This window comes from Rhynchophorus ferrugineus, unplaced genomic scaffold (genome assembly GCF_030347505.1).
Source record: "Rhynchophorus ferrugineus isolate W39M unplaced genomic scaffold, kcgeb_rfMv2 rfM8, whole genome shotgun sequence".
NCBI classification, from domain to species: Eukaryota; Metazoa; Arthropoda; class Insecta; order Coleoptera; family Curculionidae; genus Rhynchophorus; species Rhynchophorus ferrugineus.
In genome coordinates, this window is record NW_027472587.1 from 19,982,800 (window position 1) to 20,006,720 (window position 23,921).

Genomic DNA, 23,921 nt, shown 5'->3' on the forward strand with positions numbered 1-23,921 from the left:
AGTTTGTGTTTGAACGGACGAGAATACAGTGACTGAAATTTCCAATGATAAGATGCCATAATGATACGGTAAGTAGTAACGTTCATTGTTCATTACCAAATTATTGCTGTTTGCGATGTGGTGTCATATATTATAAGGTAATTGCTGTTCGTAGATCGTCTGTGTATGAAATCATGTTGGTTGGTCCCAAGCCTGTTAGATTTCTTCATAGTAAGAAACATAACATGCAACTATATAAAAGTGGAAGAAAATTTTGAGCTAAGTTCAAATCATACGCCAGTGAGGTTGGGAGAAAATATAAGAAGAAAAGAAAGAATCCCAACGTTAACAAACAAGAGAACAGACTGGGAACGATTTGCTGAAGAATTAAACAAACGAATTCAACTAAATGTACCCCTCAAAACAACTGAACAATTAAATCTTGAAGCAGAAGAAAGAAAAACAAGCTGCTTGGAATAACACTGCAGAAATTAAGAGTAAAACTAAAGGAATTAATTATCCAAAAGAAGTCAAGGAAATGGTAGCTGAAAAACATAAATTACGGAAAAAATGGCAACAAAACGGAACACCTGAAAATAAAAATAGTTTAAACAATATAATCCGAAGACTGAAAAGAGAAATACTGGAAATTAAAAACAAAACCATAAATGACTATCTGAGAAATTTAACACATGATAAAGAAACTGATTACTCACTCTGGAAAGCCACAAAGAGACCTATGTGGGAATTGGGCACGTGACAATCACCAAAAAGCAGAAACATTTGCTGAATATCTAGAAAAAACTTTCAAACCAAATGAAGCTAATATTGAACATAATTTACCGGACATAGAAGCTGAAAATTCGATGATTGAATTAGTCACGCCGAAAGAGTTATTGAACCTGACATTAACCCCAGGAAATCACCAGGCTACGATTTAATAACAGGAGAATTACTGCAAAAACTACCAAGAAAGGGAATTATAAAACTCACCAACTTGATCAATACAGCATTTAGATTAAAACATGTCCCAGACATTTGGAAGATGGCGGAAATTATAATGATCCCAAAACCTGGGAAGTCACCAAACGAAATAAGATCCTATAAACCTATATCACTGCTGCCAGTAATATTTAAGGTTTTTGAAAAAATCCTGTTGAAAAGAATAAAACCGATCATAGAGAGAAAAAACCTAATACCAACACACCAGTTTCGATTTATTAACAAACACTCAACAATTGACCAGGTCCACAGAATAACAGATGTTATTGAAAAGGCCTACAAAAGTGAAGAAATATGCTCAGCTATATTCTTAGATGTAACACAAGCCTTCGATAAGGTTTGGCATGAAGGCCTTGTTCATAAACTACAGAAAATGTTACCAAAACAACACACCGAACTATTAAAATTATACATTACAACTAGAACGTTTAGAGTCAAACAAGAAGAAGCTTACTCTACAATAAAAGAAAGTAAAGCAGGTGTACCACAAGGAAGTGTACCGGGACCAATGATTTATCTACTCTACACTTGTGATATACCACAAATGGAAAATATTGCGATGGCTACATTTTGCGATTATAGCTGTCGGAGACAATAGTGAAGAAGCCTCACGAAAATTACAACAGGCAAGTGACAATATAAATAATTGGTCACAAGCTTAGAAAATAAGAATTAATGAAAGTAAATCTGTATATGTGCAATTCACCTGTAAACAGACCGTACAAGCACCAATAACATTAAATAACACTATCATTCCATATAGCAACAACGCTAAATATCTCGGAATGAATCTCGATGCAAAACTTCGCTGGAAATAACATATAAAGAAGAAAAGAATAGAACTGGAATTGAAATACAGGAAAATGTACTGGCTAATTGGAAGAAAATCACAATTATCAGTACATAATAAATTGCTATTATATAAGCAAATACTGAAACCTATATGGACATACGGAGTTCAATTATGGGGGTGTTCTGCAAAGAGTAACATAAATAAAATACATATCTTTCAGAACAAAGTCCTGAGAGGTATTGTGGGCGCACTCAAATACTATAGGACTGATTACCTACATCGAGACCTTCAGATACCCACAGTCAGTCAAGAAATCAAGAGAATTGCAAGGGGGCATGAGGAAAGACTCCATTCTCACACGAATATTGAAATCTGGGAACTATTGGATACCACCAGAATAGGACACAGACTCAAAAGAATCAAACCATCTGATCTTGTGTAGTGAGGTGCATATATTAAAAAAATCAGCGGTGACATGTATAAACATTATTTCACCAGAGACTGAGTTAGGGCCGATGGGTCCTCCCAGTTATATACCTAGATTTAAGTTAGCATAAAAACAAATTGTAGGTCAGACGGAAAGGACTAATAACAATATATTAATAAAATAATAAAAAAAAGTTGGCTGGTCTGTATGGGAACTCCCTCCATCATTCGAGGTGATCCTACATAGGCTGCTATAACGTCCAATATTCGCTGTTCGATGTAACAATATCGCGCACTTGGCAGCCACATCATTCCTGTAGAATTTTGGTTCTTATTTCGATTTAATGAATCGATGGGTTTTATTCGTTCTTGTTCATCAATCGTCAGTAAACTCATTCGTCGGATGTCTGTTAAACTAGGAAATGTTACTGATGTTTTGTAATATAGACGACATGGAGTGGTTGTTCTCTTATTATTTGACCATGCAACATGTTTCAGTAACCAATCCTGATGTCAGACTTTCACCACCATCAACAGTCCTAAAATATAAATTGCAATAATTGTTATCTGAACGGATATGTACATTTGCATCACTTTTGTTAGGAATCCAGTACCGACCTATCAAAACCAAACTGGACTTTAAAATAATTGTTGATTCCAATAATCCCGGGATATTTTCAAGTCTTCTTTTTACCGACGACGATTAATTTGAACTGGATCTACAGTATAACGTGGGCTCCAAACCACGGTCCTCGGCTCTAAGCCTACCGACTGGCGAGTGACCAACTTATAAATCATTCCAGAACACATCCGGTCTTACCCAGCCTGGTTACCGGCGTGATTGGGATCATTTTCCTTGTCGGATTTTACGCTCTCGTCTAGGATAATACCAAATATTAACAGTCATCATGGCCCAGCAAGATTCGAATCCTGTTTTCGAACCTGCTGGCCCGATTGATGAGAGACAACAGCAGATTGACCATACTTTGACTTTTCCGGAGATAGCTTTGAATGTGGGAACTCCACCCAAATTTGCGATCGACGACTAAACCGAGGTAGGTGGCTTCTTCTGATCATGGAATATCGACGTTCTCGATGTTGAGACGCGAAATCTTCGGGGCAAAACGCTTCTTGTGAAAGAAGATGGCTTGAGTTTTCTGTGGGTTGACTTAGAACCTTCAGAAATATAACCACTCGACCGTCTCATTGAGTCGTTTTTGGTGCTAGTCTTGAGGAAACAAAATAAGCAGTATCGTCTGCAAAAAAAGCTGTGGAACCTTGTGGAACTCTTGCGTCGATGGTTTTCGGGCTAGAGAGAATATCCTTAATCTTCACCTGGAACGATTGAACCCGTAACTATCATAACAGTAACCACTGCGCCAATCAAGCCGGCGATTTGTCAAGTTTGAACCCAAACTTTCCGAGAAATTAAGAAGAAACCTTTCGATTCCAAATACAAATCCATTAGTTTACAAATAAAGAAATATTTTAGATAATATAACGCCAATTGGTCAACTGATTGCAAAGACTAAAAAATCAAACCGATGTTTTAAATGAAAAGAAATAACAACTGCTTTTTGTTGTTGTTAGATATTAGAAGTGAATTGTCATATTTTGTCATGACCTATTCTGAAATATTCGTTGCGTTAAAATATATTTATATTAACAATATTTTCAAGTTTCCAATATTAGTAAACCTGTGACTATTCGTTCAAAACTTTTGGGATTTCATTGTAATTCATTGTTTTCAAACGACTTTAGTCCTTCAGGCCGTATGTTATTGTTAATATCAAACTAACCTCATTAAGTACTTGAAACTAAAAGCTTTTAAGAGTGTTTGATGAGCTTGGGCTGTAATTTTTTTCAAGAAAAATAACAAAGTTGGTGAGATTCCATGACTAACGTCTGTATACACCAAGTAACTTAATAATTCTAAATCGAAAATAATTGTTTTATATGGAGACATGTTAAAATCATCGAAATTCAACATCACCAATAGATATCGCCGGTCAAAATACGTGGAAGCGCCTAATATTTTAAAGCAATTTATTAGAATAAAAACAAATTGTTTTTATACCGATAGTAAAATTTTGTTAATGACTGCAATTACATTTTATATAAACTTAAATGTGTATATAGTTTTGCCTAATACTTCATTAATATTCTTTAAATTATATTATGGTTGTGATCACTAAAAACACTTATATTGTACTGTTGATCAAATAGTGGCCCCTATATTTCTTTTTATGTTGAATAGGTATCGATTCTGTCATTTGTGTCTATGGTTCTTAACCATACAGTACACTAGCCAAACTATTTTGACTTCTATCGGTAATAAGTGCATCACCAACACAAGCCAGGCTATGTCAGAGATATACAATATTTCTGGTATTACTAAATTCGCAGAAGGTAATTGCTATTTGTTTGTGATATGACTTTGTTAAACGTTTGTTTTTCAGGTCGGTCAACTGTTGTTCCTCCAATTAGGAGTTCAATAACATTTCAGTGTTCCCAGCAGTGTACTTATTGGAGATCTACCAATGCTATTGAACTCAATAGAGTTCCCAATTTAGTTACTGACTACCGCTGGGAAGGTAAGGCTGAATGTGAATGTTAAGGGATTTTAAGAAAAACGAAAGGCTGATTCCGATGAAGGAATTGGTTTACATTAATTTTTGTTGATGATCCTTTTACGACTAATTTGATATGCCCATTGCGATCTGTGTTTCAGATTTTCCTGGTTTTGTTACAATTAACGTTGATGATAAGACAAAACAAATGAATTACGTCAAATTTCTAGAAATTAACGAAATTAATTTTTCTATACCGTTCTCTTTACGAATAAAGCACGAAGCACATGTTTTTTTGTGTGAATCTGAATCGGTTTGGTCTTCTAATTGTTATTGGTTTCTTATCGATGCATGGGAAGGTACATATACGGCACTTCGTCAATGCAAAGCATACGAAATACAAAGGAAATATGATGGAAAAGCTCCACTTGGAACCTGTGGTAGTTCAACGTACAAAGTTAGTAATATTCATTCATTATCAATTTAGTATTAGTCAAACTTTTATTCTTATGTGTGCAATTATTTATGTAACTATTAAATATAACTCCATATTCCAGATTCTATCCCCAGATACAGGTTATGTGAACGAGAGCAAATGGACTCACATGAAAATCACAAAATCAGGAAAGGAGTATAGCCTAATGAAAAATAATGACACGATATTTGTATTACAACCACAGTATCTTTATTTTCAACCCAGATATATGTTTATTAATAGCAAAAGAGTTAAGGGTATTTGGAAGTTGCATAATTGTAAGTACGTTTTTCAAACACTCACCCTAATGAGATTACACATTCGACTACACTAAAACATTCAGTTAATCAGACAAATTAATTCGTCCGTTTTTTTTTAATAAAAGCTGGGTATTTATCATGACAGACTGGAATCTTCAGTTTTATTCAGAAAACGATGTCCATTGCTATCTCTACTTTTTCTCATTTCTCTAGCACCATGAGGATAGAATGCCTAAAAATGTTTCATACATTCCATCTATCCATTCCATTACATTTCATCTTACTTACGAATCCAATAATTTTGTGTTGTTTTCGAAATAGGACCTTCCATTTACATGTCTCAATGTAGAGCTTCACATTGCCAAATAATTTTGTTCATATTTCTATCTATATTATGGTCGTTTTCCTCCAGTGCTTGTTATCGATGATTATTCTTGACCATAGGCTGAGATAAATTTCGCAAATCTTCTAGTTATTCGATAGCTCTATATACTAGTCATAAAACACTCTGCAGTTTTCACACCCTGCTTTTACAAGATTGAACAGCACTTCGCACGGTATTAAAATGCCGTAAAATGTGAATCTTTGACAATTTTATATTTATAATTTCTGACATTGTTTGATTGAATCTTTTAACAACAAGAGAAAGACGAGTTTAAAAATGGCCAGTCGAAATGTTGGAAGAATGGATCTACAAGTTAACAGGCTCAACTTTACAGAGCGGAGGTAGAAACTTTCATTTACTAGTCCTTCTCAGATGCCCTCTAAACATATCGGAGCAATATACTTTCTAATAAAGTTCAATAGTTTCTTCTTTCTTACATTGTATAAATTAATGTAACGTTTGATAAAGAGAGAACGGACAATATCTAATAATATGAGACAAACTGTCTCAGATAGAGTCACATTTTTGTTCTTTCCAATTAGATTAAATAATTTTAATATTTTTGCCAAATTTTTGTTAAATAAGTGTTTGTGTTTTTATCAATGGATTGTAACTGATGACGATAATGTTTTTTTAAACATATTTAAAAACGCTGATAGATTGACTAGAACTGTTACTGTTTCGTTCAACGTTGCATTTACTTTTTTCTCTTTCTAACTTGAGGAAGAAAAAAAAGAAACGGAAATAAAAATAATTTTATTGGGAGGCAAGACGTTAATAGATCGATTTCTACACCCATTTTTTTCTTATTAGTTTATTTAGTTGAACTTACATTATTTAACTTTCTAGGCTCACAAATACCATAATCTTAGATTTTGATAGAAATGGTCATGTATATAAGAATTACTCTTTTTATAGTATATAATGGCGTTGCACCGTTGCATTATTCATGTCTATGTAAGAATTACTTTCATGCTAACGAATTCTGTTTATTTTACCTATAAAATGAAAAAAAGTGGATTCAAATGTTCTTCTTTTAGTTACCTATTGGTACTCTGAATATAGTTCGGAGACAGTATGGGACATAAGTTTCACGAATCAAACGGAGAGAAGTGTTTGTTTGTCTATCTTTGTCGTGATGTGTAAGTATTGTTGGTTGAAAATAATAGTTCAGGATAAGAACAGCTACAGTATTTTTGAAGAAACTGTAGATACAAAGGTAAAACAAAATAATGTGCGATTCTTAATCAACTTAAATATGTATGCGTCGTAGGACGAACTTTGGAAGGAACACAAGTTTAATGTAATATTTTCTGGCAAAATAAAAAGAGAAATTCTATTTAAAACGGGGGAAAGTGAAAATAATATTTCTCCCTTCTGGGCCTTTAACAATATCCGAACCTGTCACATGGATGGTACGACCTTCAAACATGTTTATATCGAAATTAAAAAAATTATAGGCACTTGTTTCAGAGATTAGGGTTTTTTCTGCAGAGTACGATGAACCAAATTGTATTTTAGTTGGTGAAAATTTTGTCATAAATCGAAACGGAGTAAAGGCTTCCAAATTAATGTCAGGTATATGTTATAAAATTAAGTAGTATTTGCAGTTTTAATATAAGTAATGATTTCTAATTACTTCAGTTTCATTTCATTCGATAAAATAAAAATATTTTATTAAAGGAGACATATTTATTAGGTGTACGCTGTCGCGAAGATGAATTCGGTGAGGAATGTTTGAGCTGCCCGACGATTTTTAACGGACCTTGTCCACGAAACCATAAATATTGTCAACTAAATGATTACGAAACCGGCGTCAAATGTTATTGTACTATAGGATCAATAGGAGGAGATTGTAAAAGTGAACAGAATAAATTTAGCCATGAAAATATTTAAATATAAATACCCAATGTATTTTTCAGTAAATTGCAGTGAGAATAAGTATGGCCATGGCTGTTCACAAAACTGTAGTAACTGTCAGGATAGTTGTTCGAATGATCCCATATCTGGAATATGCAACTCACAATTATGCCTGGATAACTATTCCGGACCAAAGTGCGATGTTCGTAAGTCCTCTTCATCAATATATTGTGGTTATATTATAATAACACCACAATATATCAGCTTATATGATTTAGTCCTCTTAAGTCGTCTTGGTCGTTCCGCACCATTCAGAAGTTAGACTGATATTCGACATTGATATTGTTTAAAACTTTTTGTTTATGACTCTGGGTCAGTTTTTTAATGACCTGGTTAATGGTGTCCATTTCTAAGAATCTACAGATTTAACTATTTCTACTACGGTGCATTAATAAGACTCCTCTTACGTCCATATGTATTTAAATATTAGTTTATAGGGTAGTAGTTTATTAAATATCGATAAAGCAAACTTAATTTAATATCTAGCTCGTCTTTTTTCCTATTTAAGTGAGTTTTCTAGTGTAGTTTTTTGGCCAGTATCATTCCAAAATATTTTGCGGTGTTAGCTTAGTTACGATGGTCACAATTTATATTTCGGGAGTTGACAATACTGTTGTCATGTGAGTCCATCTGACGATTCCATTGTAAAGTTTAATATTTTTGACTATTTATGGACTCAGAACATTTGGCGCATGTACGCTATTTGTTTATTTTATATTTAGTTGAAAGTTTCGTCTCGGCAAAAAATGGAACTGAATTGTGAACATTTTCGTGCGATGATTTTTTACGATTTTCGACGTGGATTATCATAACGAGAGTGCATCAATCAACTTAATTTGACTTTTGGCGATGAAGCTCCATCAAAAACCGCCGTGTATCGCCGGTTTAGTGAATTCAATCGTGGTCGTAGTTTGCTGTCCGACAAGTTTCGTGAAGGTCGTCCAAAATCGTGTTGTGTCAGAAAACGTCGATGCTGTGTGCGAAATGATTAAGCAAGATCATCATGTCACCTATTATGAGATTGAGGCATCCCTAAGTATTAGTTCCACCAGCATATATGCGATTTTAAATGAACACTTAGCTGTGCGAAAGTTATGTTCGCGTTGAATCCCACACAATTTAACAATCGCTCAAATAAGGCTCGTGTCGATTGGTTCAAAGAAATGCTTAAAAAATTCAATCGCGGGCCTTCGGAAGACGTTTATAAAATCGTGAATAAATTATATCCGAATCACGGATATATTCGTATGAGCCCGAAAGTAAGCAACAGTCGACTGAATGGGTGTTCCAAGATGAACCAAATTCAACAAAATTGTTCGCGCACGAAGCACTTCAAAGAAGATGGTGGCCTGTTTCTTAGGAAAAACTGCTCATATTGCAACAGTGCCTCTAGAGTTTATAAAACAGTAAATTCTGATTGGTATACAATTGCTACCAGAAGTCTTCAGTGAAATATGGAAAACCAACAAAAGACGCCGGATTGTTCTTCATCATGACAATGCCGGCTCTCACACATCGACTCAAGCAAGAGACTATTTGAGAATCCAGAACATCGAATTGATATGTCATCCGCCATGCAGTCCTGATTTGGCACCCAAGACTTTTTTGTTCCCATCCGTGAAGAATAAAGTGCCTGGTCAACGATTTTCATTGCCCGAAGAAGTTATTGAAGCGTTCAAAAATCATGTTTTGAAGATACCTCATTCAGAATGGAATAAATGCTTTGAAAATTGGTTTAAGCGTACGCAAAAGTGTATCGATCATCGTGGCGAGTAATTTGAAACACAATAAAAATATATTCGCAGCTTAACTATTTGTTTTTTTCTTATTCCCGAAATATACATAGTGACCCTCGTATAACATTTAGATTATTTTGGCAGGCATATGTTGATTTATTTAATCCGCAACATTGATGTAGACGGATTTAGCCATATTCAACAGCACACTCAGCCATTATGGCAGCATCGCTAACAGAAGTAGTTATTATACTATGTTGCAACTCAATGTACGCTTGGTACATTAGGTAAATGGCCGGACTCAACACACCACGTGGCAGCATTACTGCTTTTATTTTCTTCAATATAAGACCTTAACAATTCTACAAATTATTTGGGTATCATCTTGCATAATTTAAAATAAAGTCCCTCATGACATCCCTAATAACGTGGTCTGAAATTTCAAAGAACATGTGGTTTTTTTTATCCAAATTGGCTTTATTCATCAACGTAATCTCCATTAAGAGCCCCACAATCATTCCAACGCCACTCTAATATTTCAATAACACTTTTGTGGAACGATTTCACTCAGATGGCGATTAGTTTTGACTCATATTTTATCCATTGTGACATATCGACGCAAAAGCTCTGGTTTGTTACATTTAAACATTGACGAACACTGCTCAGAATCATCAACAGTGAGCAAACGCATCATACTCAAATGGTCATGCATTATAAAACCAACACGTCTTTTTGATATATTTGCGATGTTAGCTAACTCACGCAACCTCACTTTTCGGTCATCCAAAACGATTTTGTGGATTTTTTTATGTTTTCTGGTGTTACCATCTCATTTGGACGTCCACTGCGTTCTGCATCATCTGTTTCTACGACCACGTTTGAAATCAGAAAACCAATACTTTATTGTTGTTTCTGATAGAGCCAAGTCTTTATAACACTTTTCAAGCCATTGCTTCGTTTGAACGGTATTTTTCCCACCAAGTAGCAGTGTTAAATTAAAACACGGAATTGGTTTTGATCTATTGTTTTGAAAATAACAAAAGTAGTGTCACTCTTAGCACAATAACTTACTAACTTATGAATATAATCATGAATTATTTTTTACAAGTTTCTTTTGACAATTAGTTAACTGAAAAAGCGGCAAATGAAATAAAACTAGCGCCATCTGTGTATTAAGCCCGAGACCTTGACCTTCCAATTATATTCGTAATTCTGTGAATTTGGTCTAGTCGAGTGAAGTGTTTGTTGTTGAAGCCTAAATGACGCGTGAGATTTTATTATTATCTATTAGTGGTTTCAGTCTTTTAAATATAACTTTTCAGATAATTTAAAGATAACCGTCAATAAGGAGACCAGTCTTTAAGACGAGGTATATAGGTACCCGAGCTAAACAAAAATAATTATTAAATAAATGTGTAAAACATACACGATTACTTGAACTAAAAACCGCTCTAAAATATTTCCTGCAATCGCGTGAAATCCAAAACCCCCTTTTGGAGTAGCAATTGTTATATTTTCATCTTCACTTCATCCAGATAGAAAATCATTTCGAGTTGTTGGACATCTCTTCTGGCTCTTTTTTATATTATTTATACTTATACAGGTATTTATACATATAAATATATATTATATCTTATACTTATACATCTTCAACATTTATAATTAGTGTGTTCTGTAGTATAATAATGGTCAGCCTAGGTAGCTGCGAATAGAGTTAACTTGAATGGTATTGTTTAGTCTAGTTTTGCCTCCAGGGATTCTGGTTTAATGATGCATTTCTTTTTCCAATAGAGCTTGTTGAATTTGAATCAATTAAATTAATGAGCTCTTAATTTTTTGCCTGGCATGATTATTTAATGGTTTATTTAAGTTGAAATTTAAATATATGTTAATCAGTTTGCGTATTGGTCAATTTAAGGGTATCACTCAGGTTAAGAAGGGTGTGATAATGGTTGGAATTTATACTCATTTTCAAAATCATTAAAATATGTTCCAATGTTAACTCTATAGTCGTAATAATTAGAAATTCTAAATATTTTTCCTTTTTAGTATCCCTCACAATTCTTGCAACGTATGATGGAACGTTGTTATATAAGAGAGAGTCGTTGCGTCTGTTACTCGCTGTTGCTGGACCCTTTTGCAAGAATAGGTCGTCCAATTTATTTAATTGACGTTGGCAGACACCGGCCGGAACAGTTCCATTCGCTTCTGATAGTTACTTATTGTTGACCTTGACGTATGCACAGTTTATAGAGCTAACATATGTTTGGAATTATTCTAGTAGTTCCACTTTTTTTTGACAGGCTCAATACGCCAAGGAAGACTCTTCTTTTTAGTGTAGCAAGCAATAAAACTGTGATATTTAAGTTACATTTTCAGTCAATTCAGTATGACAGCCTTTTACCTTCTTTAAATATTACCAATAAAAAAACTTTTTTAAAATATAGGACTATTTTATAAAATAATACAAGTACTTCACGATGTTTTAGCCGCAGGAATATATTTATTTGAAGGAAAGTTACACACAGTACCCAGTTATACCACTTGTCTACTTAGTTTAAATTCCATAGAAGGAAAAGGAGAAAGACCAAAATATTACCGTTTCCAATATAAAAAGGCAAGATATTTCTTTTATTTTAATTAATAATTTTGAAGTATTTTAAAAATATTCAAGGTGTAAAAATTTAAATCCATAGAGATTGTCATCAACTAAAGTTAAATATATTCATAGAATAAATAGAGATATTACTTTATATGTGATTTTGGAGAATTGTTTCGCGACACCCAATAACTAGAATCCCTCTGCTATTTTTTGTTTGCGTTAGAGAAGAGTACGTTTAGCATTTTTTTATGACTAAATTATAATCAACATTAGTTAATTATAATGTATTATCGATATAAAGACTTTGTGTACTCCATTGAGAACAAAAATCAAATAAATTAGATATGGTTTTCCTAAAAAGATGAAAATTCAAAATTATCTGGATTTAATATAAAATAAATTATCTTTCTTTGCATGCAATTGTCTCTATAGAGCATATGGATATATATTTTTACCTTGTTCTTATAAATAAATAGGTGATGCTGATTCATTTCTGTAAAGAAATCACATTTAATTAAGTATTAAAATCTATATATTGGACTAAGAATAAACCTTTTTTTTGAATTTATTGGAATTTACGAAATTGTACAAATGCCCAAAAAGAATATTTCAGAACATACGTAAAGCCTTTGTTATAATAAAAAATCATCTGATTCGTCTAGAGAAAAATGTATTAACTGTCTTTAGTAAATTGTAAGATTTTTTAAAAATATTTTATTCTATTATGATTAATTTCATAAACGGACAACTTAAGAATAATATTTATTAGAGAGAAGGCAGTACTTCTTTCCTCAAGTAGCGAACTAGTTTTTGGCGATTACTGCGCAGCTTTGTTTAGAACCAATCAAATCTAAAAACATAACTCTTTTTATATAGGTGGTTGTAGAAAAAATGCAACCTAACCACTTAAATTACTCAACGATACAACATTTGTCTCCAATACTCTATTGAGTCTATTGTTCTATGAATATGTTATACTTTAACATTTGTTTTTCAATTAACGTAAAAAATTTTTTCTTTTAGAGGTTCGAGGATCAGTGGACTAACACCGAAGAAATACCATATACAGGATATGTCTCCGAAAAGAACTTAACTGATTTAGAAATTAATAGTTTATATGATGTTAGAATTATTGGATATTCAAATATCACAGATTTAAACGATTTAATGCAGATGCAACAAAATATCAAATTATCTGAGTGTGCTACTAAATGCAAAGGTGATTTTAATATTCCAAATAATATTGTTTTGTAAGATTTCTTTATTACAACAGATATAGAGCCATCGGATATCACAATCCAACCAGAGAATAATAGTGCCGTATTTGCTGCAACAACAAAGGTACTATAATAATTCATTTCTAACATATGTTCTATAATTATATTGTAGGATAAAATAGGATGTCCCAGCCATTTTTATACGTTTAGTGTTGATGGTGCGACTATTTCTAATGGACATATACAAAATCTAAAACCTTATACTTCATATAATCTAAAAATACAAAGAAAATCGAATGGTTTTTCATTGCTCTTACAATTTCGAACGAAAGAATCAAGTAAGTTAAACCAATCAACTGTTTTCAGCATAGGTACAATTATAGATTATTCAAAACTTCTCAGAACCGGGAGCCGTATCGAATATCCACTATAAGTTGAAAGAAAATCCGACAAGAGTTAAATTGAAATGGAATTCTCCGACCGAACCCAACGGAGTAATTACCCATTACATATTGTCCTATAAGGTAAATATCACTAATAACTGATATCAATGATAAACTATGCAAAAAAGCAATACAGATGGTGACATGTGTACACGGTACGAAGGGAATGTAACGCACAACGTACCACCTTCTAAACTAACACTCACTATAACGGCCGGGTAATAAAATCAAGGAAAGCATATGAACAAGATTATGCTACTAAGATAAGTAGGCGTTAGTAGGGTAAATCTAAACATGCAATGCGCATAAGGAAAAAATTCAAAGCCCACACATTACACACGCTGCCATCAAGAGCCAGCAGGAACCTTTGGATGGTGTTAATGTATGTTTCAATTTATTAATAAATCATAACTAACATCAGTTACGTGAGCCACTTGGGCATCAGCTTCTGGATTATAAAAGAGTTATAATTTACGAAATAAATAGAAAATCGCTAATGAAAGAAATAGAATGGAGTGAAATTAAGAGAAAACAGAAATACTCTGAACAAACTCACCATTTGATGAATTTCAGGTTGGGTAGCACAAAGCACAATACAATAAACAGAATAAAAAGTAGTGACTCTTAGTATCGTGTTGTTGTAAAATGACCAAATATGTTGCCATTTATGGCAATTGTTTCTGTAGCTTGTGTCTGTAAGGGTAGTAGACTCAGCAAAAAGTAGATGCGACGTCCTCGCATTTTAGTTTCTCATCGTTATTTCAATTTTCGCAGAATGCATAAATGCTCCAAATAGAAAGCTAAATAATTACAGAATATCATATTACTCTTAAGACGTTTTCGATATTTAACAGATACCGTAAGTTTTGTAATAATCGATTCTGGGGATTTCAAAATCCCTCGAACTACATACGTTTTATGTTTGTTTTGTACACAACATTTTTTCAAATAGTGTGCTAAAATAAGTCAACTTTACAACATTAATTAGAATATTTCCCGTTAAATTCTATAACTTTTTCGCTAGCAATATTTCTGACAACGAAAACCATGTCGAAAGAACAACGTTGGTTTGACAACTATTCAATAATCTTGCAATAATCTGCAACGTGTGAGTGTTGTCATGAAAAAGAGTGGCTATTTATCTGCTACCTGTTACTGCTGGTCCTTTTTGCAACAATTCTCATTTTAGTATGTTCAATTGACGTTGGTAGATATTTGTAGTAACATATTAATAACTCGTGAATCATCCTGCTGATCCACAAGAAGGTATTGTAGTCACTTCTCGAACTAATCCAGGTTTTTGATCGTTGGGATTATCGCAATAAATCCACATTTCATCAGCAGTCACAATACCCCATAGAAATTTTTTTGAACCTGACAATCAATGTATTTCTCCTTCTTCCGGACCTTTTCCATCGTGCATAAACTTCTGGAAACAGTTGATTCCACAATTGCTGAACTGTTTGAAAGTTCTTTAAGAGTTGGATCTGACTTTTCTTTTAATATGTCTTGTTGTATAATGTTGTATATCTGTTATAATAAGTCCAATGTATTTGAACTCTTTGGTCTTCCAGGCCGTTCTTTACCATTAACATCGCAATAACCACTTAAAAGACATTGTGACCAAAACCGAATATTGAGATATGTCCAAACAGTTTCACTCCAAATTTCTAAAGTGTCTGGCGGGTTTCGGTAGCAAATTTCATCAAATGAAGTAACAAAATTAATTAATATCGATTCAACTTTGAGCATTCCCTGCTTAGCTGCGGTATACATTGAATAACTCAATAAAATCAAATGAAAAACTATTATTTTATGCAGAGAAAGTTTAAATCCATCAAAATTAACAGTTAGATAATATCTCGGTACTTCGCTTGTACGTAATACTTGCGGTAAATTGTAATACCCACCCAGACACGCACTAAAAAGAGGATCACCTCAAATACTTTCAAACGTTTCGAAAACATTTTATAATCGGTAGAGGCTCTTAATTTCAGATATAAATTTTGAAAAACAATATTTATCACCATTACTGGTAGTGAATAGCAGTAAACAACTAGTCGATGGCAACAAGATATATGTGTATGACAGTTTACTTTATAAACTAACATCTTAGTCAACAGATGTCACAAAATAACAGATCTAATTGATCTCTTTGTACCAAAAAGCGTGTTATTGACAAAAAATCGCTATTAAATATAATTATGATCTATACACTATGTAATTACAAGATTGAATGATCTATTCAATTATATACTATCTGTACATCACCCTCCTTTTATATTTACTTTATTTTCGCATTTTTTGGGCTCTAAACCTTTGCGAGCGGCAATCTAGAACATATTAAGGATTCATTATAATCGGAGAGCGGCACACATCGAGAATAAATACTCCTTTTTATATGTAAGACTAACATTCAATCTTGTAAATGCATTTTAATAAGAAATATCAAAATTTTAAATTTTTTTAATCATAGGTATCACGGTTTATAGCTTGCAATAGAAAGGAAACTAATGCAAATATAACATATATATCACACAATAGTACGAGTATTGAGCTAAGTAACCTAATTCCATATACCTTATATTCAGTTGAAATTGTGGCTTATACCAGCATAGGAGGCGGACCCCCTGGTTATATCGATATTCAGACAAAGCCTGCAGGTGTGATTGACATACATTAATGTAAATAGTTCAGATATAATTATTTTATTAATTTGCAGATCAAATATCAAAGGAAGAGATTACATTTAAAAACTTAAGTGTATACAAAGAAAGTGTTAAATTTGTATATTTATCTAGTGATTGCCATTTAATCAGAGGACCATTTCTTGCAAAACTGAAATTAAATGGAACAAATGTATGGTGCTTAGGAAATGTTACCAAAACTTATAATGTGACAGTAGGAGAAATGCGGACTGTAGAATTTTCATACTCATCACTAGTTCCGTACTGCAACTACACATATCAATTAGAAATTTACCGAAGCAATATTTCCGTAGACATAAAAAAAGAAGGAAGATTCCAAACTCAGCCCACAGGTACAAATCTATTTGGATCAGACTGGGAATTGTCTGTTACAACTAGTAATATTTATTTTACTGATTGAACTATTCGTATCATTTCAGCTCCACTCAGACCCACTGAATTTGACGTGTTTTCTAAAGGTAAAACTTATGCCGATTTACGTTGGAAGCCCCCCTATCCCCCAACTGGGGAAATTGACTATTACGAGTTGACAATAAAATATTACTGGAGCACGACTGATGTATTTGATGCAAACAAATGCAAACTATGGCCTGAATATTACTGTTACAGAATCAAAAATTTAACTTCATCATATTCTTACAAGTTCAAGGTAGTTTAACGTTAAAACATAATATTGTGAAATACTTTAACTGTAATTTTGTGAAATTAAAAAAGTAATTTCTTCTAATTGTAAAGTACAATAAGTAATTTAATTTAAACGCTTGACAATATAACATTTCAAGTCAAAATGAAAATTATTTCAAAAGTTATTTAAATATTCCCTCTCTTGTCAGTTTGTGGCGATAATGAAAATATTATATAAAAATTAGAAACTAGGAATACATACAATAAATAACTTCGAGTCTATTTTTCTTTTGTTAATCACTGAAAGGACTTAAAAAAGGAAAGAAAGTAAATCACTGCCATAAATCACTTATTATTACTAGACAATGTTTTTTTAATTAAAATAATACCAATATATGTGTATATACTAATTTTATTTTGCAGCTTCGAGTAAAAAATAAAGCCGTGGATGATTATTCTGAATATATTACTTTAGATAAATATGTTAAAATAGAAGAAGAAGGTATTTTAAGGTACGAGAATAATTAGAATACAGGCTTTTATGTTACTCTTTTTGTAGCACCTGAAGCGCCATATGGTGGGAGTGTTGAATGGACCGAGGATAACGTGATGGAGATATCGTGGCACCATCCGAATCGAACGAACGGCCCACTCACATCTTTTGTTATTTATGTTGACAATAGAGAGTATGTTCATAATGTATCTGAAGAATCTTACAATATAACTTACCAAAAACAGGTAAAGTGAATTAATTATAAATATATCAGTCTAATTATTTTGTTAGCCGGTTAATAATCTAGTTTTCATCAAATTTTCAGATACGAGATATCATCATAAGCTTTAATGTCGAATTACCTAAAACTTATGAAATTGAGATAAAATCTAAAAACTCAGCTGGTGAATCTTCGCCATTAATTCTCCGAGATATTGAAAGTCCACCACCAATACCAATATTTTCAACCAAGGCTTCCAATGACAATGGAAGTATACAATTTCAACTGCATGAAAATTTGCTGCAAACGGCGTCTTATAACCGATTTTTGTACATTTTAATGGTGGTAAGTACGGAATTCATTGTACCTACTTCTGATCTGACATATAGTACCAAATAGAAAAATGAAAAATACATGGAAAATACCCTGTTAACTGCTCGAGATGAAATATCTGCACGTCATACAACGGATACATTGGAGCTATTATCGCCAACAGATTCATGGAAAATAGTAAAATCCTTTAATTTCAATCAACCAGTCAAATCTGATACAATACGTTTTGATCAACAAGACATAAACCAACTTATAACCAGCAGCGGCGCCTACAACATCACTTTGGTATGGCTGTTCAAATACAAACAGTTTATCAGAACACACATTGAATATAGTACGTAAAATAAATAAATTTGAACTTTTGCTAAAAAAAATAAAACCTTTTCTTTGGTTTTAGTAACGGCAGTAGAAGGTGGTTTTTCGGCATTAACGATACTTTACGTGTTCCTGGCGCTAATAATTATAGCAGGTGTTGTAACAGCTTCTTGGTGGTATTTTAGAAGGTAATAAAAATAGACCTACTGCATATTCTAAATTTGTTGCCAATACATTATAATTCGTCCAATGATAAGCTGTTTTTGTTTCATTGGAGCCCTATTGTGCTTTAAGACAAAATTAACATTTTTCTCAATCTATATATATAATATATATATATATATATATATATATATATATATATATATATATATATATATATATTGATATTATCGGCAGACTATTTACGTTTTCTCAGGCGTTCAAAACTGAACTTGAACCAGAACCAGCAAAGCAATTTCATATCATTGCCGCCAATTTGTAAGTATTTGTCTGTTATCAAGTAATCTGCCTTTATAACGATGAGGGTGATGTCTGCGATTTGACTTCCAGATATCAACCCTGAAAATCAACTACCTCCTACCGGAACTGATCCTATCTATGAGGAGCCGATAGAACCGCAAGTCGTGATTCCCGTAAGTTGTCTTAGAATAAACATATTTGCAGGAATTGTCAACAAATTATTTCAGGGTCATCCGTTATTCAAAACAGAACAATCCTGTCTGATAAAGTTGGAATACTTCTCCAGCTACGTGAAGGGGTCGGTGCAAAGTGGCGAGCTCAGACGTCAATACGAGGTAACGAATTGATGATGAATATCCAGTCAATTGATCAATTTTTTATGTTTTCGTGTGCTCAGTTTGCAATGGTCACCTCTGAACTACTAAAATCCGCTTTAATTGGCCTTACACCACAATTAGTGGTTCTTAAAATGGTTGAGAGACGATTCACGGACTAGGCCTATTAATATTTCAGTTAGGTATATTTTGAGCATCTTGAATCAGTCATTGATTACGTGAATTGAACGAACTCTATCCGTCCAACTTATATCCCAGATCTGACCCCGTGTTATCAGTGGCTATTTTCAGATTTCCACATCCGAGGGTTTTGGCTTTATCGTGTTTAGCTATGTGTATATTAACTGACGTGCGTTTGGTACAATTGTGCCAATTCGCTTGAAAATTGAAATGCATGCAGCTGTAAACAACCCTCTTTTGGCCTATTGGTTCGATTCAAAATCGCAATGGAAAAGAGTCGGTGTTTTATCATTTTAAAATATGTTCGAATATGATCTTCTTTCCATGTTAGTTAATGTGACATAAAACTTCTGCAACCCAAAATTGGCTGCAAATTGATTTTTTCGTGCTTTCTTTTCTGACAGTATCGTTTTGCACCAACCACTAAACTATTTAAATATTATTATATACAATTATTTAGCTCCTTCAAAATATGAAGAATGGTTTCAACAAGCCCACGGCGTGTAAGTATCGATGGGTATTCACTATGCAGTTTTAATATCTTTTTTTTTCGGTGACAGGCGACGTCACCACCATGGAAATAGCGGAAGAACCACATTCTGACTTCATCAACGTCAAGTACTTAGATGTAGGAAGACATAAGTCTAAATAAATTACCGATATTAAACGTCGTTTTTGCAGGGTTACAACATACCCAGGGCCTATATAGTTACTCTGGGACCCCAGAAGAAAACCATCTACGATTTCTGGAGGATGATTTGGCAGGAGAATGTGTCATGGATAGTCATAGTAGCCAATGTTATCGAGGGTGAAAAGGTAGAACTTAGAAGGACTGTTAGACGAGTTTAAACTAGGTGGTCATAGAAGTCTCTGAAGAATTCATTCACTGTCCAACGAAAATATCTAAAATAATGTAATGTGCGTCTCTGGATATATAACCGAAAATATCCCGGATCAACTTTCTATATACAGATCAACATAACAGTTCGGATGATTGTACGATGGCCACTAGTTATATTTCGGGAATAGGAAAAGAACCAATAGAGACGAAATTTTGAAACAAATAAAAAGTACGTATATCGTAAAAAAAGTCAAACTTTACGATGAAACCGTCAGATGAACTCACATGACAACAGTGTTGCCAATTCCCGAAATATAAATAGTGACCCTCGTAATATTTCCTCTATTCCATCGTACAGCTTGACTCATTATCATTTCATCATCTGACATGCGGTAAATAAAATACCAAGGAGGCCGAATGTTATCCAGATCCAGATGGTTTATAGTTTCTTACTTCAGATATGACATAAAATCTCTTTTAAAGAAATTAAATCCGAATTCTGGACCCAAAACCATTAATTTCGGATCATCGAAACCATTGAATATGCTTGGGGGCTTCTCAGTTTGATGAGCAAGTGATTTTCAAGCTTCTTTTGAAGCCAGAAGATTGAAGAAAATGATAATCGGCCTATTGGTCTAAACTTTTCCTGCCAGTTCATCAGATGCGTGTTGACCAGCGTTATTGTGATTGGAAAAACGCAGTTAGTTCTACCAGTTTTTGTTTTAATACCTGCTATAATTGTATTAGTAGTCGACACACTGTATTAGTAGTCTATTCAAAGTTATTTTGTACATACGTCATCTAAATTTATGACACAATGTTTCCGTATCAGCTCTGAGTTTTAGTTCAGTTTAGTTTTCTAAATAAAATAATTGAACAAAAATAATATCAAATATAATTTATTTTAACATTATAATACATCTATTGCCTTTATTATCGAATAAATTAAATACACAGCTATAATAGTTTGTAGGTTAGAGTTGTGTTTAGTCTTCCTTCATATTTTATTATATGCTTTTAGAAATTTTGTTATTTTAAAAGCAACATCTGAAAATTCCATTTAACCTTATCGATACTTTTCAGACTAACAATTTTCTTTGAAATAATTGTATTAAATTATGTTTGTATTGAAAAACTACTCACTGTTTTTATACATTTCATATATTTAGTCTCCTCTGATAGAGCTAACATCAAGCTGATCTTAATTTGTCGCCCGCTCCGTATAAGGACAATTTTTTCGGTGAATTCAAGATCATATTTTTAAATTTGTCAGATATTTCAGTGGCCGTGTCTATACTAATATTCAGTGCAGCTACAACATCTTAAGAAATATTATCAAAAGCCTTCGACAAGGTGTGGCACGACGGATTGATCGCAAAGTGCATGTGGTTAGGCCTCCCAGAAGACCTAACCGCTCTCATTAAGTCCTATCTCTCGGACAGATCTTTCCAGGTCAAGATCAGGGAATCATTTTCCAGTCGTAAAAAACAAATCGATGCTGGCGTACCTCAAGTTTCCCCGCTGGCCCCTGCCTTATTTAACCTCTTTATTTCAGATCTGCCGGGAAAAGAGCACATTGACGTCGCGTTTTAGGCTGACGACACTGCTTTCTTCACGGCAGCCGGGTTCGAAGTTACAATTCATGAACGTTAACAGAAGCAGCTCGATCATGCGGTCAAGTGGTTCAAATTCTGGAGGTTCAAATCTACCCCCTGAAAACCCAGACCATCATTTTCCATAAGAAGCGTTACGCACTGCGCGTCTCGCAACTTAAGATCGACACCGCACTAGTTCCATGGCTGGATAACGTCACGTACCTAGGTCTTCACTTCGACCGGCGGTTCGGTTGGCATTCCCAAATCCAGAAAGTAATCCAAAAAGGTTCGGGGATAGCAAACCTGCTATCTTCTCTGATCTGCCCTTCTAGCAGACTTCCCATCTCCATCAAATACTTATTTTACAAGATGTTAATTCGGTCCGTACTCCTCTACGGATCTAATGTCTACTTCAAGTTTGTTACACCCAACCAGGTCAAACGGCTTCAAGTTTTCCAAAATAAGCTACTCAGGAGAATATTAAACGCTCCATGGTTTGTCACAAATAATCAAATTCATAGGGAAACTGACACTCCAGAAATCAAGCACTTCATGTCTCAATCATTCCACAAACAACAACTCAGCTCAAGTTCTTCTGAAAACGCGCTTGTTCGCGAGCTGGTAGACATCCTGGGAGCTTAGCACCGCGTCACCGCCAAGCTCCCCCCCTTTTCCAGGCTGAAACGACCTCATCCGTCGCTACAGTCATAACTTTTGCCCCCATACAACAGTATCCAGTTGTGTGTTAACTCAGGTTCGCGAATCAATAGAATCGCCGGGCCCTCGTGCCCAATAACGGCTGCCCTATCAGCGGGTGCCATATCCCCAAATTTAATGCAGTAGCAGTAGCGACCTACAAGGGTCAACTGTGAAGCGGTTTCGGTTTAGTGTATTGGTAAACCCAGAGGCGGTCCCACATAACCCGGTCCAACTTGTCACTCCAGGGCAAGTCTCCGCGACCAGGTATGCGTCATGCATTCCACCGCCTGGTTTTTAGGCCAGAACAAAAAAAAGAAATATTAGCAATGAAAATGACAGGAAATTATTATTTAACAGTAAGCATTTTTACCTCTCTAACGAATTTTACTAGCAAGAGAGGGGCTCCATTATCTTCCATTCAGTTTTCGTCCATTGTAATAGAGACGCATCTGTTCCGTCTGGCTTCTGAATATTCAATTCATCATCTTGACGACGTATATGCCAAAAAAACTTGGATATACTATAAATAATCGATTTCTTGGTTTGGAACTTCGACCTTCGACTTTTACTTGGTGCCCAGTCCTAAGCATCAAGGTGGGTAATAAAAACGTAATAACATCTTGACTACTTAAATATAAAGGCTACCTTACACCTTAAATGTTCTATAGAGCCTTGTCTTTCAAACGCGTTATAGAAAGACTTCACTGAAGATATAGGACTTCAAATACTTCTAGTAAGAAAAATTGAAAATTCCTTTCCTATATCTACATATTACAGTCTCTACAGTAGTGCAATTGTAGTCTGGCCATGATATTATCAAGATACGTTCGATTGAAGTTACCGATAACAATTAACCTTAATATTAACAAACAATTCTTATTATTATATTTTCCAACCAGGAAGAAATCGAACAATACTGGCCTAATGCTGAAGATCAACTGATAGTAGGAGACTTCGTTATAGCTCATCAAAAATCCGAACTGCATGCCAGGTACGAGCTCAGAAGTTTCTTAGTCACCAAGGAGAATGGCGAAACAAAAGAGGTAAAAAGTCTAAACTATTTTCCACTTTATATTCCACTTTAATTTTTGATTAATCGATATTTCGTGGGTGAAAAGGTGTCAATGTCATTTCTTCCTTTATTTACCAGTGATTAATACCAATTTATTGATCAACCAACCCCCCAAAATATAAAAATCCCTCATGTGCTACTCTTTTTAATAGCTCTTAATAATACTGATATTTTATTATTAAATTAACTACAGTAGATTATCATTAAAATACAGAACATATGATAAAAAAGGTTTT

General features: G+C 33.9%; 1 protein-coding gene across 2 annotated transcripts in view; it reads left to right on the forward strand.

Annotated features, from left to right (window-relative positions):
* LOC143201632 (receptor-type tyrosine-protein phosphatase F) overlaps window positions 1-23,921 on the forward strand; it is a 27,724-nt gene continuing 3,803 nt past the window's right edge. The window contains exons 1-30 of one of the 2 annotated variants that reach the window (XM_076412803.1): window positions 1-68; window positions 4,458-4,609; window positions 4,660-4,794; window positions 4,932-5,227; window positions 5,328-5,523; window positions 6,931-7,109; window positions 7,164-7,305; window positions 7,364-7,468; window positions 7,590-7,751; window positions 7,813-7,956; window positions 12,036-12,163; window positions 13,172-13,367; window positions 13,422-13,489; window positions 13,538-13,703; window positions 13,768-13,889; window positions 16,285-16,471; window positions 16,531-16,848; window positions 16,936-17,165; window positions 17,564-17,642; window positions 17,700-17,878; window positions 17,959-18,198; window positions 18,253-18,520; window positions 18,584-18,689; window positions 18,920-18,981; window positions 19,054-19,136; window positions 19,191-19,298; window positions 19,939-19,981; window positions 20,039-20,106; window positions 20,160-20,294; window positions 23,513-23,656. In XM_076412803.1, the coding sequence (XP_076268918.1) occupies window positions 61-68; window positions 4,458-4,609; window positions 4,660-4,794; window positions 4,932-5,227; window positions 5,328-5,523; window positions 6,931-7,109; window positions 7,164-7,305; window positions 7,364-7,468; window positions 7,590-7,751; window positions 7,813-7,956; window positions 12,036-12,163; window positions 13,172-13,367; window positions 13,422-13,489; window positions 13,538-13,703; window positions 13,768-13,889; window positions 16,285-16,471; window positions 16,531-16,848; window positions 16,936-17,165; window positions 17,564-17,642; window positions 17,700-17,878; window positions 17,959-18,198; window positions 18,253-18,520; window positions 18,584-18,689; window positions 18,920-18,981; window positions 19,054-19,136; window positions 19,191-19,298; window positions 19,939-19,981; window positions 20,039-20,106; window positions 20,160-20,294; window positions 23,513-23,656 (4,449 nt within the window). In that variant the 5' untranslated portion in view covers window positions 1-60. The remainder of the gene's footprint in view (window positions 69-4,457; window positions 4,610-4,659; window positions 4,795-4,931; window positions 5,228-5,327; window positions 5,524-6,930; window positions 7,110-7,163; window positions 7,306-7,363; window positions 7,469-7,589; window positions 7,752-7,812; window positions 7,957-12,035; window positions 12,164-13,171; window positions 13,368-13,421; window positions 13,490-13,537; window positions 13,704-13,767; window positions 13,890-16,284; window positions 16,472-16,530; window positions 16,849-16,935; window positions 17,166-17,563; window positions 17,643-17,699; window positions 17,879-17,958; window positions 18,199-18,252; window positions 18,521-18,583; window positions 18,690-18,919; window positions 18,982-19,053; window positions 19,137-19,190; window positions 19,299-19,938; window positions 19,982-20,038; window positions 20,107-20,159; window positions 20,295-23,512; window positions 23,657-23,921) is intronic. The other variant, XM_076412804.1, reaches the window with a different exon arrangement.